The sequence below is a fragment of the Paramormyrops kingsleyae genome, chromosome 7 (genome assembly GCF_048594095.1).
Source record: "Paramormyrops kingsleyae isolate MSU_618 chromosome 7, PKINGS_0.4, whole genome shotgun sequence".
NCBI lineage: Eukaryota > Metazoa > Chordata > Actinopteri > Osteoglossiformes > Mormyridae > Paramormyrops > Paramormyrops kingsleyae.
Window position 1 is genome coordinate 24,604,657 of NC_132803.1, and position 14,285 is coordinate 24,618,941.

Genomic DNA, 14,285 nt, shown 5'->3' on the forward strand with positions numbered 1-14,285 from the left:
CAACATGCTATGAAACAGACCTAAAATGGACAAAGGCACTGAATTATCCTTCTCAATGTTGTGTACCTGCCTGTAGATCCACCGGATCATGACGGAGTGCTGGAACAGCGACCCCTGCCTGAGACCGTCCTTTAAGAAGCTTGCTCAGAGTGTGGATGTGATTCGGGACAGCAAAGAGAGCTGAGCTTGTCTCTTGGGAGCTCTGAAGGGTCACAGAGCAGATGGCTGCTGCGTGCTTGTTTATAGCGCCCCCTGGTGTGGCGTCTCCTGAACTTTGGAGCGTCGTCGAGGGCGGCTTTGGGAGGACACCAGGCTGCGTGCGTTTTGCGACACTGGGTCAAAGTATGTTAGAGGAAGTCAGACGTCCTTGAGAAACTATGTGATATTGTCTGGACTTCACCAGACATTTATTTCATGGGAAGGAAGTGAAGATTGAAGAGAATTACTAAGAACTTCTTGGAGTTAGTGAGATAAATAGCTTTTTATTTTATGAACGTGGACTGCAAAGGAAAAACTAGCCCACCCTACTGAGATAAGAACTATGGTAACCTGCTGAGATAACCTCTATCTTAGGAGAGGAATTTCACAAACGACACCTGGGGCAGGGAATGGATTATGTGACGATGATATGTTTTTCTGTAAAATGATTTATTTTCTGTTCTTTTTATTAATCTTTTTATGTAGCCAAAGCTTTGATAAACAGCTAATTTGACTGCATGTCTGATATCCAAACAAAAAAAGATTCTGGTCTGATTAGTTAGAACATACTTGGTTGACTACATGAAATGGTTCACAACATAGCCAACTATCTACAGGTGAAAAAACAGCAACAAGAAATATCAGAATTATTTTTTATGAGCATGGAATGGCAACCATGCCGTATGCGTCTTGTTTTGGAGCACTGCTACAGATTAGATGTGAGGTAGAAGCTGTGCAGCAGTTCGGGAAAGAGGAATGGACTTCCTGTTGCTTGCATTGAAATGCTAATGTGTGTGACTGAGCATGTGCGCTTGCCCCTTCGCTGTGCCGTTTCCTGCAGCTGAAGCAAGATACAAGAAGCAAAACGAGAACCTCTACAGGAAATGTGCTGTGACATATATAAGATGTATGGAAACTTCAGGGGAATTATAGGTCTCATGATTTTTTTTAACACATTTCTGGCAGCAGTGCTGGCCTTTACATCACCCATCTCTTTTAAGATTTACAGGGAGAAAAATATATATCTATACTTTTTTTCTACAGATAATATATACAGAGGAAGCTTTATTTTTTGTAGACAAAATAAGACACTGGTTTCATCTGATATTTAGGCAGTTTGTGTAAATGGAAAAAATGTTTTGCTTAAAATATTCATGTCTTATTTTGTAATATCTTAATTGTAATACGGAACATTTCAGATTAAAAAAAATGGTCATTTTTAAAGGGTACAATTTTGTTCATCTGTGTAATCTATGTATTGTGACAGGAGACTTCAAGTAATTTTTTGCATAGAGCAAAACAGCATTTCAAAAGCTGATCATCTTCATTTTAACTATTAATAGATGCACTCGTTGTTTATGAAGAAATCCACTAAACCTGATATGCACTTAATCTTATTTTCATACCTTGGAATGGAAAATATTTCCTGTTGGGTAACTTAAGTCACTTACAGCAACTGCATCAACTGCACTGTCTAAGAAATCTGGCGCATTAGGGATGAATTCCCTAATGAGACTGAGCAGACCAGGGTCTGTTTAAACATGATTCTGACACGTCACCTTCCCATCAATTGTAGTGGGTGTGAAATTGGTGGCATTAAATTCCTGCACTGTTGGCTTAACTTTGCAGCACAATGACTTATTGTTTGGAATGTTCTTCCAGAATGTATTCTCAAGATCTGAATGTGGATTGTCTGTGGGGAGCAGTGAACGAGATTAAGCTGTTAGCAAACTGAGAAATCCACACTTGCGGCTGTGCAATTTTGATTAATTCAGAACCTTGGCAAAGTGTTAAGTTTACACATTGGAACAACTGAAGGACTTCAGGTGAAATACTTTGCTCAGTGGATCTACAGCCGGGTCTGACCTGGGACTGGCCATAATATGCAAGCTGCATGTGATGACACAGCAGAGGGAAAACATTGTTCCAGCTACTGTATATGCATCCTAATATTAGCCAAGGATGGCTGACTTCTATTAATTATATTTTCTAATATTTGTCTAGTTGCAGAAACTTAGGTGTAGCTGGACAATATAGAGCAGTGTACCTGATTCCAGTACAGTACAAAGCCTTGTAAATTAAAAACTAGGCCTTTATGTCATGAATCTCAAAAACGGAGCCAGTTTGTGTTTTGATTTCTGGCTGCTGTCTTTTTGTACAGTGGGAGGCAACAGAAAGCCGTACATTCTCAGGAGCCATTTCTTGTTGATATTTAATAATTATAAACGTTTACATTTATCATGACTTTGGGTTTGGTTACTCATCGTAATTCATTCAGATGCTCCCCAAGGCCGTGTGACATCAGTCATCCGGATACAATGTGGCAGGTTTTACAGGACAAAGCTTTTTATTCGTCTGTACAGAAGAGGAGGGTGCTTCAGCTCTCTGACACTCCGATGTCTTAATAATACATTTGATATTTGTACTATAAATTACAACTGAAGGATTACAGTTATACATTTGATATTTGTTAACTGAACAAAAAAATGTCTAAATTGGATACATTCTGGAGACATTGCATTAATACTACAATCTTCCCTGATTATTTAAAGTAAAGAAAAAAGGAATGAATGAATTTGAGAGCGTAAGAATGGCTTCTTGGCACAGGGCTCCACCGCGCCAGCACGTCCCGCTTCAGCACAAACGGCCGATGTCATTTTTGGTGCAGCCCAGGTTGCAGCACATCCCCGCCAAGCCCAAGGAAAAGTTCCTCTTCCGTCTGTTAGGGTACGCCCAGGGTGTACTGCGGCTCCTTGCTTGGCTCACACCGATCTCGTTTGAGTCCAGTGCTTCCTCGGGGTCGCGGTCATTCGAGATTCCCAGCACATTGAGAACATCCAGGAGGGAGAAGGCAGGCCTATTGGGGTGCTCTGCCGATACGGCCTGAGGCCAGGACAGGTTCCCTTCAGTGTCTGATGGGTCACTGTATGGTCTCTCCGGGAAGGGAGCTGCAGAGAGCAAAAGATGCAAAAGTTTCATTGATTAGCTGGATGAACTACTAATGAAGTATGAATGTTTTCCAGCCATGATATCCAACTATCAAACATTATGCCTATTATAACTCTACCTGGCTCTGCCCTCCTATTCAACATTTCTGGCAAAAAGTCATTAACAAAATTTCTGTACTGTAGTATTCCACCATCTCCATCCCCCTGCTTACTGGGAGGTCATTCAATAAAAAAAAAACCCACCTACTGCCAAAATACTATCCTCCTAAACTGGAAAACAAGACAAATGGCAAAACCTTCTCCAAGTATAGATACATGGAACAAATCACTCTTCAGCACCAAATCTCTCACTTTGAAAAAGTTAGGGCTACTTTATCGTTGCATATTAAACTCCTGTTGTTTAACCCTCTGATTTGGCTACACATTTTTACAGACAGAAACACACACACGTATATTACAAACTTTCACCAGAATCTGTTTGGATATTATGGCGATAGCATAGGAGGATGGGAGAGTGCACAGTAGTGTCACCTAATGCCATGGAAATGAAAAATTGCCCTCCGTGGGAGTGGCGGGATACACACACACACACACACTTAATTGTAATCATACAATTAAAACACAACAATAATAACAGTGTCAATATAATAATTATCAGTTTTGCAGATCTCACTTAAGATGGTGAATTTCGAAAAACAAAATCTCGCTGTTTGTAAATTTTTTTTTCACAACGCACAGGTTTACATAGCACCGCATTTTGTATAAGTAAATGTGACTTTAATATGAAAGTATTTCTACAGATATATCTTTACAATCCAAAAGAAAGTTTTATATAATATGGCTATAATGAATTATTGTTCCATGTGTCAGTAATCCTTTTATTTATACTTAATAGTTTAATTGGTAATTTAAGTCAGTATTTTTTTTTTATCATAATTTCGAAACCACGTGATCATTTATGACGGCTTTCGCGTTTCATAATTTTTGAAAGAAATAACGGCGAACATGGACAAATAACGGCGAACATGGACGAATGGATGGGTGAATAGGTATAATTGACCATATGCCCTTAGATAAGTGACATTTTATTAAAAAAGTTCAGGTGCAAAAATTCTACAACTGTCATATTACTTAAATAATAAATCATAATATGCGGTAAGTTCTATTAGAAGTTTTTTTGTTATCAGCGAAATAAAGGAGAGGCTTTCTCACGCTGCCTTAAGGCGGGCTCCCGCTTACCCCCGCCGCCGGCGCCCGTGCGTCTCCACCGGGACCCTCCGCAGGTGAAGATCACGGCTCTGATAAACTCCCGTCCGCACAGCTTCACCCCATAGTCTCTGACCAGAGCAGCGCCGCCGCCGACGCCCTGCGCGCCGCCGCTTAGGCACAGACTCAGGAGAATCACAGACATAAGCCTAAGCATGATCTCCACTTCAGGGATACTTATGTCCGTCTTCCGTTCGTTATATCGAGCACCTTATATAGGTCTTTATTCGTAGTCCCGTGAGTCACTTTAGCCTGGTGTTAAAATGACCGGAACCCCCGCCTCCTTTTTAAAGAAATGACCACTTCAAAAAATGCCCCCACCTGAACTTGAACATGAACCCCGCCTTGCATTACCATTATTTACCAATTACAGTGGAACACGTTTACTTACTATATATATAATATAGATTTATAATAGAAAAAGTCTACAATGAGTTATGACGTATGGAGTTAAAATCGGGTTGACGTCAGTATATTTATTTCATATTCATAGTATTGCTGCTAGCCGACTACGAGTAATTCTTGCAATACTCGGATTTCAGTTTAAGCTTAAGTCCTTAAAAAAAGTATATTATAAAGACACAAGAGACACTTCACTCTTGCTGCGGTCTCAAAGACAATTTTACTTGACATATGAAGCTCCAGGCAAATCTCAACGTAATTCACATAATAAAATCAAGAGATACATCATTACTGGTTCAAAACACTCTTTTACATCACATACATACATGCCTATAGCATGAAGTGATTTATTGGGATCATCTCAGAAACCATTAACAACTGCATGAAGTTTGGCCACAATAGTAAAAAAAAAAAAAAATTAAAAGTGCTCTTCAAAAAAGTTGAATGTCAGCATATATTGGGTTGTTATGATAACAAAACTGACAAATGACAGATTGGACTGATTCATTGTACAAATTTTAAAATACATATACATCACTTTTTAGGTAGAGTCCAGCCAAATAAGTAACTGAGCATATGTCTATGAAGGATGACTCCTGCTGATTCAGACTGACAGACTGTGTGTTCCACGGGTGTCGATGACAGAAAGATGGCAGCTCTGCTTTTATTTATTTCCCAGGGTGACACTGAACCCCCAAAGCTGCTACTGACAGGTAGATGCAGAGAAATGCATACGACCATAATTACGAATAAATTAGTGTTACACGGTTCCCGACATTTTGGCTGATACTAAAACCCACAGGTGAGCCGGCGACGTCTGAGAGAAGCTCACTTCTCCAGGAAGAAGGCGCTCTGGGCTCGCCGTGCTTTCTCGATGGCCTCAAAGGTGGGCGTCCCGTGCGGAAGCTCCAAGCGCTCGTGCTCTGTCACCATAATGTCCTCCGCTTCACCTGAAAAGACATATGGAGGCTCGAGTAGAACATCCTTTATCCTCAAGCACATGAACAAACTCATCTGAAACCAGAGTAACAGAGCTACTGCTCAAGGTAGTTTAAAACTGCCAGTACTATCTCTGGGCATATGCTATTAGGGTCAGTGTAAAATGGAATAATAGGTAATGGAAACTATATAAAATGACCCAAACAAGATTATTTCCTGCCCATAACTTTAAGGCACAATAATATTACACTATTTCTTGGGACTAACTGGAATCAGAGATCGAGGGAAGGGGTCAACCGATGAAGTAACTTCAGCACTAGACCCTTTAACATTCTGGAAGTAATAGAATTACCATCACACATGTCCGTTAGTGAGATTTCAGAGATAATACACTTAAGGCTTTCCTAGTTGCATTACTTGCAGTAGGTTACACATCCCTGCACTCACTCTTCATGCGCTGCAGCAGAGTCCCATAGGCCGTGTCCAGTTGGTAGGCCAAGATGAAGCTCAGCGGAATAATGGGGACGAAGAGACCAGGGCTCTTCCGCTTCATAGCACTGCGGACAAGAGAAGGTTACCTTACAGCATGTCCATGTGGGGAACCTACGACGCGCTTTTGTGTATGTAAGCACTTTATTCGGAAATATGAACAGCACATCATCTGGGCAGGGAAGAGATGAACAAAGCAGATAACATTGAATGATGTGGTACAGTAAAAAATCCCATATGCGCTTACATCGGGAGGGACGGACGCAACCAGATGACTGAATTTTTCAGAGAGCTGAAGGTTAACCCTGGAAAAATACTGATTTGTAACACGTTTTACGCTTACTGTAATCCTTTCATACACAAGCACTAATAAAGTTCAAGATTCAATATGACACAAGATTGCCAGGTAAACAATGGCGGAACAAGTGGAAAGACTACTGAAATGTGCTAAACCCGTAGGCAGGCACAGGAACTTACATTTCTATTGTGCAATGCTTTCCTTTTTTGGAATTTATTTTTAGTGTTTTTAATAGAGTACTGTCATTTCTCCTTGTGCATGTTGCCAGTTACTTGAGCATGCTGGGTACCTGAATGCCAGATATGAGACCTTTTACTGCTTTATGATGAATTGGTCACAATTTTCTGTTTTTGCATCAGTATTGTACGATTGGTAAACAACTTGTCTCAGTGCATCTGGAAAATTACCATACAACACGAGACATTAACCAGTATTAAGATCATCTTAACTCTACCTCTTATGAAGGCATGATATAGAATCACATCCATTAAATGTACTGTAGGTACAAACCACAAATTTGTGAGTCATTATTAAAATATTTATTTGCATTTTGCAGAGGTTTCATATTCTGTGTTAGCTGTACCACACACATTTTGATCTTTCCCACTATTTTCGAATACAGAAGCCCGCTTGATGTGCTCACCCGACGGAGAGGCCAAAGGCAGCAAGGCCAAAGAAACTGCCATAGTACTTGAGGAATTCCCTGGACCAGGCGATCTGCATGGCCACCTGCCGCTCTCTCATCTGGTTCTGCATCAGAATTTGGCGTTCCAGCTGGAATAAAGCATGTCGTGCATCACCTCAAAATTTCCCAAACAGAAGAACCACTAAAGCGAGACTTCAGAATCTTACTTTATCACAGATCTCTGTAATCTAACAAGTCAACAAAGACCTTAATACCTCTTTTATGAACATCATTTGTTCAAATACCAGAAGAAATCATGCCATCTTTTAAAGAGATTAGGAAGACAGAGCTGTGCAGCTACATATATCCTGAGGCATTTATATTGTGTAAACGAAAAAAAATAAAAAAATCAGCCGGCTGATCCAGACTTTAGTGCCATTACTGATTTACACTGACGCAGGAGCCTTGTATAAAGGAATGATACCAATATATATTCAAATGACCATGTACCTTATAGCACCTGTGAATTATCGCATAGGAAGAGCTAATTCTGTATCTTATCTTTCACAGCCTTTGCTGATGTGTCATTGACAAAAAAAAAAAGTTGTTGCAGTAATACTGAACACAAATCAGAGGTAAAGTGATGACTTTCAAACAATCTTCTTTTTTATTTAACCTATGATTGTACTGCGACAGTTATTGCTGAAAAGAGGAATTGTTTTCCACTGGTGTTTATGTCCTTATATAATGCTAATTTATTACCACGTGAATCAGTTTTATAGTGGAAGTTAACATCCACACGCACAAGTTAGTAGCAAAGCAGCCTTCATTCTTCTATTTGTGAATAAATAGTCATTCTACTCCTTTTTTCCTCGCTATGAGAAGTTAGGATGGAGTCCTGGGGTCACAAACCCTGGTCAGAGTCAGACATTTAGATGTTTTTGCTCATTTTTAATGAACCAGTGAAAGTTCAAGTGGGCTTTTGTTAAGCGAGCTTCCTGTTTATTGCTTAAGGTTCAGACTGTTCATCCATCATCCTCGTAAGTATGAGAATGCATTGACTGGCACATTGTCTCACAGGTCTTCGGTTATTCAGTTGTGTTCCAGGTACAATGCATGTGGAGAAATATGACGTAGAAAGGTTAAAGAATGAATAACGGTTACGGAAGTGAAAATAAAACTCAAGCCATGCAAATGAGCCTTATGCAAATAGCTGGTGTGAAAGATGCAACAACTTAGTTTCTGGGAAGGTCAAAGGTCGCCCAACAGACTCTTCCAGTGGGTACCTATAAGTCAAAGACTGAGAATTATAATCGAATAACAAAAGAAATCCACCCCAGGAAAGTACAGAGCAAAAAGCAGAGGTCCACCTTGGATGTCAGTCCATGACTCGCACGATACAAAGATCAGCTGGCCTCCACTGCCATGCATAAAGCAGCCCCTGCTCCATCCAGCGAGTCCTCCTGCACACCTCTGCTACATCGCATCTGTAAACATGCTCTACCTTTCGCAAGATGGGATATGCAAAGGCGCTTGATGACATATATAACACACAAAGACTGGGGCAAAAGTAAGAAAGCGGAAGAACACATATTTATGTTTTATACATTTACTGCAGATCATATTACAGACCAGTGATTTAAGTTATTTGCCTTAGTGATGAACAACAAATATGACAATTATTTATAAGTTTAAGAGTGTATTTTTCATTAATAACAGAAATGACCCATGATCGTCACGTTTCACTTAGCACTGAAAGTGGATTTTTTTTTTTTCCCCCGGTTGTCAGTGGATGATGCTCATTTTACCAGCGGAGAGAAATGATGGCCGTTTTGCTTGCTGACTGCTGACGAAACCCATACAACCCGACGCGACGGCAGCCTGCACACCATACAATGCCTAAGAGGGTACATTAATATGCCATTACATGGCACTGTGTCCAGACGTATCCACGGGATGTGTCAGTCTCTGTCCCTCCACTGACGCTCCAGAGGGCTGGTGTTAAGCACACCGTCTCTCTAAAGTGCTGTCGAGATGAGATCCCATTCAGTCAAATAGCGGACAATGATTTGACTTTGACTGATGCGAACTGAAAGAAAATGTCCCCAAAAGCAGTTTGTGTGACAGGGTAATGTGAGAGAAGGCTGGCTGGCATACACAACCAGGGCCATTTAAAAATGCCTAATTAATTTTAATTATGCTCATTGACGCTTAACGATTAACCATCGGCCACATTACATCATCAGAAATTTCAGTCCAATCATAAGACGGCTGTTGGCAGCAGACGGCGCTGACTTTGGAACATTATCTGTTTCTCTTTCTCGAATAATGTTTATAATGAAAAGTTCTTATACACGTCACAGAGCCATATCCATTACATTTTAGTGTCTCTGCAGATCTCATGAATTATGTCATAAATAAAGATAATCATCGGGATTTAAAAAGCTGGACTCACACATACAGTATGACCTCAACAAAGCATCACTGATACGTGTTGCAGGGTTTATAAAATGGACCAAAAAGTATTAATCATTATTTGCTCGATTTATAGAGGAAAGGAAGAGAAGTGGAGCAACACCTTAGAGGCATTTAATAAGTCTGTCAAGTTCTCTGCCTTGAGAGCAGCAATGTAATATAGATTACCAGTGGTGAGTGTCTCATGGGCAAAGATAAATCAAAAATGCACAATCCACAAAATGAGGAAATTTCTTTTGTTTGGTACAGAGTAGCACTGTTTAACACTTCTAATAAAACTCACATTTTACACACTATCCTGCCAAGCAAAGACAAAGCAGATATTTTATTCATTATGGTGATAGATATGGTGGTAGTGATAATCGTAACAGCAATGAAACTAATAATGAGTAAGGCAGAAATGTCAGTCTAATTAAGAATGACAACTATGAAAACCATATCTTGAATACAAATCTTCTAGACTCCCCTACATAAAAACAGATTTTTTTTCTGCAATTCTCATTCCAATATTGTAGCCAGTGTGCAATTAACTGGACAGTTACAGTTAACAGGATATACATTTCCTTAATCAAAGATAGAATTTCATATACAAGTAATCTTAACAGCACGCTTGTTTGCAAACCTCACCCTTCCTTTTTCTCCCTCCTTCTTCAACAAGTGATAGGATAGATATATCTTTATTGTCACTATTACAGAAATAGTGAAAAACAGTTTGACTGCCTGTGGACTTCAATGTACTTCAATACAAGATTTAAAGGTTGTAATTTTATTAGGAATGACAGCAAAACATGATTAATGGGTTGGATTAGTTGCTTTCAGAAGATCCATGCAAGTTACAGCTTTAATTAATGCATAAGGAAACATAAAGCAAAATTAATTCCATCTGTGTCATAAGTGGATAATGAGCAGCACGGGATCTCTGTGCTTAGGACTGTGGCATCACACCCTCCCAGAAACATGCTATAAGGTAACTGGTGCCTCTGAATTCCCCCACAGTATGTGAGCCCTATCACAGCTTTTTTGCCCTATGGTTACTGGAACAGGCTCCAGAGTCACTTAGAATCTGTACTCGATTAATAGCATTGATGGATGGATGGATAAAAGAATGATTCTGGCCCTGGGGCTGTTGGACCCTTAAAGCTTCTTCACTTAAGTTTATCTGAATTATTTTGAACAGAATACAGTGGAACCTCGGTTCTCGAACTTAATCCGTTCCGGACTCAGGATCGAATCCTAAAAAGTTCGAGTTCTGATCGAATTTTTCCCATAAGAAATAATGGAAAACCAATTAATTGGTTCCCGGCCCCCCAAAATTACACCTAAATATGTTTTTTTATTTTTTTATTAGCATTTAAACACAAAATGAACAGGATAAAACAAGAAGAGCATTTTTTTCTTAATGGCTTCCAAAACGGTAAAGATCTTATCCCAACATTACCCCTGTCCTGCCCCGATCGTCCGCTCCTTCCGTGTGCCACTGCCCCTCGTTAACCTCGCATGGGATCCCCATGTGATCAGCTGTTTCTGGTTGTTGTCATTAGTCCTCTGTATTAGTTTGTTTCCCCAGTCCAGTCATTGGGTGCGTTGGACTTGCTTACAGCGCTGGCTTAAAGCAATGCATTCTGATCCTGACGCAATGCATTACGGTTAGATGCATTGCGACCTCTCACCCGGCTGCACAAACTGGAACCGCCTCCGTGACGACACACCTTTGCCCTTATTGGCTGAAGCATTTAGTTACACGCATGACGTTTGTATCCCAGGCAGTTCCGATGCGTAATCTGCTATTTCTCCCGAATATCACGTAAAGCAGTGAGAACTGGTTTTCAGTTAATTTACCTGGTGAAATAAAGTTTAAATAAATGACATAAATGCTCTAATAGTACACGTAAGTTAGTGGTTTATTTATTGGTAGTCACTATAATGTTGCGCTGCTTTATTTGCTTAATCATCCAGTCTGTGAAGAAGGCATTCAAGTAAGAATTGCATTGTAGTATGACTCATTTCCTGGCGCGTACAATTTATATTAGGTCAGCGTTCACGGATGGACTTCTGATATTCAGATCGAGTTCTAGGTCAAACTGGTTTGTTCGACTTTCAAGAAATTCGCGTTCTAGTGAGTTCGAGAACCGAGGTACCACTGTATTACAAATTTCACTAAGGTGGCTAAAAACAGGGGCAGATACAACAGCAGATACTGATACAAAGGGGTCTAACCAGTTTAAAAAGCTTCAGAGAGGCCAGAGTAAAATCCTTAATAAACGTTTATACCCTGCCAACACAGATGCAGCAAGGATATAATTTAAGACTCATATGAGCATTTAGGTAAACTGGCAATCTGGAAAGCCACAAGCATCCAGAGTCACAAAATAATTCACACTGTACCTTTAAATATAAAATAAAACTCCTCACCAGACTTGGTAAATCTATACCTATCATTTTTAACAAAAGGTATACTTTGATTGATTTAGTGTTGCCTGGACACCTGTAGATTGTATTGCCATTAATGAATGCATGCTGATCATGTACATTTCAGGTTTCTTACCTGAAGTCTACCATTGAGCAGCATAAACTCCTGCTGCTTTTTCATGCTCTGTTCCATGGACTTAGACATGAGGAATCCCATTGTTCCCTTCACAATTGAAAAAAGAAAATGTGTACAAATCAAACAAACATAATTCAAACAAAATCTGACAGTGTAATACAATAAGAAAAACATTAAGTTTTACTATACTGTCCACGGTTCAGTATCTTGCACCGTCAAGAATGCTATGGGTAATGCAAAGTCTCAGAAAGTTTAAATGAACAAACCAGATCTAGGAATACAGTCAACTGTCTATCTATAATCCTGCAAATTCAAAATATCAATTTTGATCTTTTTTTCCATAATGGCCGGTGTTATTTTAGCTCAGGCTTGTAAAATAATTACATTAATAAGAGTTTTAGTATTGGCGCTGCAAGTTAAACGTATTATAAGATCCCATTCTAAAACAAGAATACTGACCTTCTGTAAAAACCCTAGTGTACAAATACTGCTTTCGATTATACGCCAGTATGTTTCTTCAGCCTCTCAAATGCATCGAGGGACACAATCGTTTGAAACGGGGAAAGATGACAATCCGATGGCTAACACAAACGAAACACCTAGATTCCCCGAATTACTTTTTTCTGCACCTAAAATAACTTTCTGACACTGGCTACAGTTTTGAACTTGGCATCAATGTTGGACTTGTCTCAACAAAAGACAGAAGTAGAAGAGTGAAGAGAGAACTAATGGTGGACCTCGCAGGCAACACAGCTAATCGGTGCATAACTAGTAAGGTCAAATAAAGGAATTAAACTTTAAATTCTGTACAGCCAACTAGGTCACCGTTTCTGCTAGGACTGTTAAAGTGACAGCTTCACATTCAGATAAATGGCTATAAAATCCGCCTAATATACACCAATGCCGGGTCCCTACCTAAAACCGCTAGCTAGTTAGCTGTAAAGATAGCAATATCCAGTAAAAAATGTGATGATTATTTCTGCTCTTTGTGCACAGGCCGTCTGTGTAAATGGCAGAAAGGCATCAACACTATATCATTAACCTGTGTTCTTACCTATATTTACGATCATTTAATTTGTGGGTAATAACGTACCTTTTGGTTTTCCTAGTTATTGAAAAATTATGTTTTCTAAGGAAACGTTGAAACAAACGCGCTGTATCCCAGAACAGGGCCTATCGATAATTGATTACACGGACTTGCAGGTTGCGATGAGGCAATGAGGGCTTCCGGGGTCACGGTGGGCGGGGCTAGAGAGCGCAGCTGTCCGCCTGCATTAGCGGGACTGCGGCCGGGACCCTAAGTTGGGCAGCTCGGCCTTTGTCACCGTGTGTCTTCGAATTCTGTTAACCCAGTCGCGGTACACTCGTTCAGCACGGTGTATATATTACAGCAGTTTGTTAGGCAAACTGTATTTAAAACGTGCAGTCTTGGTGTGGTTTTGGAGTTAAGTTACATCTTACAGAAAACTTGTCTTTCGGTAATGTTTTTTTTTTTCCAAAAATCTGCAAGCTTTTCTATCTAAAGTACATGCAAAAACACTGTAAATCGAAATGTATTGCTAAGATCTTGAGCTTATGTGTGAAATCAAACATGTATATTTCTGGAACTCGACGCCAGCAGCTGCTTTTAACAAGGTGTTCTTGACGACTGATGGACACATATTCCATATGTATATAGCGCTGCAGAACTTTTGCACTATTTGTTTATTGTTTGTAGTGTGTACATATTTGCACTGAAGGTGCTGCTCTTAATCTCATTATACATGTGTATAGTGACAATAAAAGGCATTCATTCATTGATTCATTCAACGATAGTCACGGTACCAGTGATCTGAAGTAAATATGTGCTCACTTATCTAACATGTACTTCAACTATTTCAGTTGTCTTCAAAATCAATATAGATTGTCTGCGTCTTTTAAAGTATTTAATTTATATTTTTAAATTACTTATGAGTGAATCATCACCATGAGTGAATAGTGCGGGATTGTGACCTGTGATGGGTTGGTGCCCCATCCTGGGTTGTTCCCCGCCTTGCGCCCGTAGCCTCCGGGATACGCTCCAGACCCGCAACCCTGAATAGGCAAATCAGTTACAGAAAA

At 39.8% G+C, this 14,285-nt stretch overlaps 3 protein-coding genes across 12 annotated transcripts in view; 1 reads left to right on the plus strand and 2 right to left on the minus strand.

The window, feature by feature from the left end:
• The window catches only part of jak2a (Janus kinase 2a), a 47,732-nt gene extending 45,897 nt beyond the window's left edge, over nt 1–1,835 (plus strand). For all 8 annotated transcript variants that reach the window (XM_023831900.2, XM_023831905.2, XM_023831906.2 and 5 more), the window contains one exon: nt 77–1,835. In XM_023831900.2, the coding sequence (XP_023687668.1) occupies nt 77–184 (108 nt within the window). In that variant the 3' untranslated portion in view covers nt 185–1,835. The remainder of the gene's footprint in view (nt 1–76) is intronic.
• Nucleotides 1,836–2,408: 573 nt separating this feature from the next.
• Nucleotides 2,409–4,869, minus strand: rln1 (relaxin 1). 2 transcript variants are annotated; one of them, XM_023831908.2, is made up of 2 exons: nt 4,359–4,869; nt 2,409–3,146 (listed from the first exon to the last, which is right to left on the minus strand). In XM_023831908.2, the coding sequence occupies exons 1-2, from the start codon at nt 4,567–4,569 to the stop codon at nt 2,833–2,835; spliced, it is 525 nt and encodes a 174-aa protein (XP_023687676.1). In that variant the 5' UTR covers nt 4,570–4,869; the 3' UTR covers nt 2,409–2,832. The 2 variants fall into 2 exon arrangements, with proteins under 2 accessions (XP_023687676.1, XP_023687677.1); XM_023831909.2 differs by having other exon boundaries at nt 2,413–3,146; nt 4,386–4,869.
• A 146-nt stretch (nt 4,870–5,015) lies between these two features.
• Nucleotides 5,016–13,423, minus strand: plgrkt (plasminogen receptor, C-terminal lysine transmembrane protein). 2 transcript variants are annotated; one of them, XM_023831910.1, is made up of 5 exons: nt 13,279–13,423; nt 12,186–12,272; nt 7,184–7,314; nt 6,201–6,310; nt 5,016–5,764 (listed from the first exon to the last, which is right to left on the minus strand). In XM_023831910.1, the coding sequence occupies exons 2-5, from the start codon at nt 12,264–12,266 to the stop codon at nt 5,643–5,645; spliced, it is 444 nt and encodes a 147-aa protein (XP_023687678.1). In that variant the 5' UTR covers nt 12,267–12,272; nt 13,279–13,423; the 3' UTR covers nt 5,016–5,642. The 2 variants fall into 2 exon arrangements, with proteins under 2 accessions (XP_023687678.1, XP_023687679.1); XM_023831911.2 differs by lacking the exon at nt 13,279–13,423 and adding an exon at nt 12,645–13,209.
• Nucleotides 13,424–14,285: the final 862 nt, after the last annotated feature.

Coding starts and splice junctions, on each gene's coding strand:
- rln1 (XM_023831908.2), bottom strand. CDS start 4,569: ATGCTTAGGCTTATGTCTGTGATTCTCCTGAGTCTGTGCCTAAGCGGC. Junction 3,147..4,358: donor GGAGCCCGCCTTAAGGCAGC/GTGAGAAAGCCT, acceptor TGCTCTCTGCAG/CTCCCTTCCCGGAGAGACCA.
- plgrkt (XM_023831910.1), bottom strand. CDS start 12,266: ATGGGATTCCTCATGTCTAAGTCCATGGAACAGAGCATGAAAAAGCAG. Junction 7,315..12,185: donor TGCTCAATGGTAGACTTCAG/GTAAGAAACCTG, acceptor GCTTTATTCCAG/CTGGAACGCCAAATTCTGAT. Junction 5,765..6,200: donor TCTGCTGCAGCGCATGAAGA/GTGAGTGCAGGG, acceptor ATGTCTTTTCAG/GTGAAGCGGAGGACATTATG.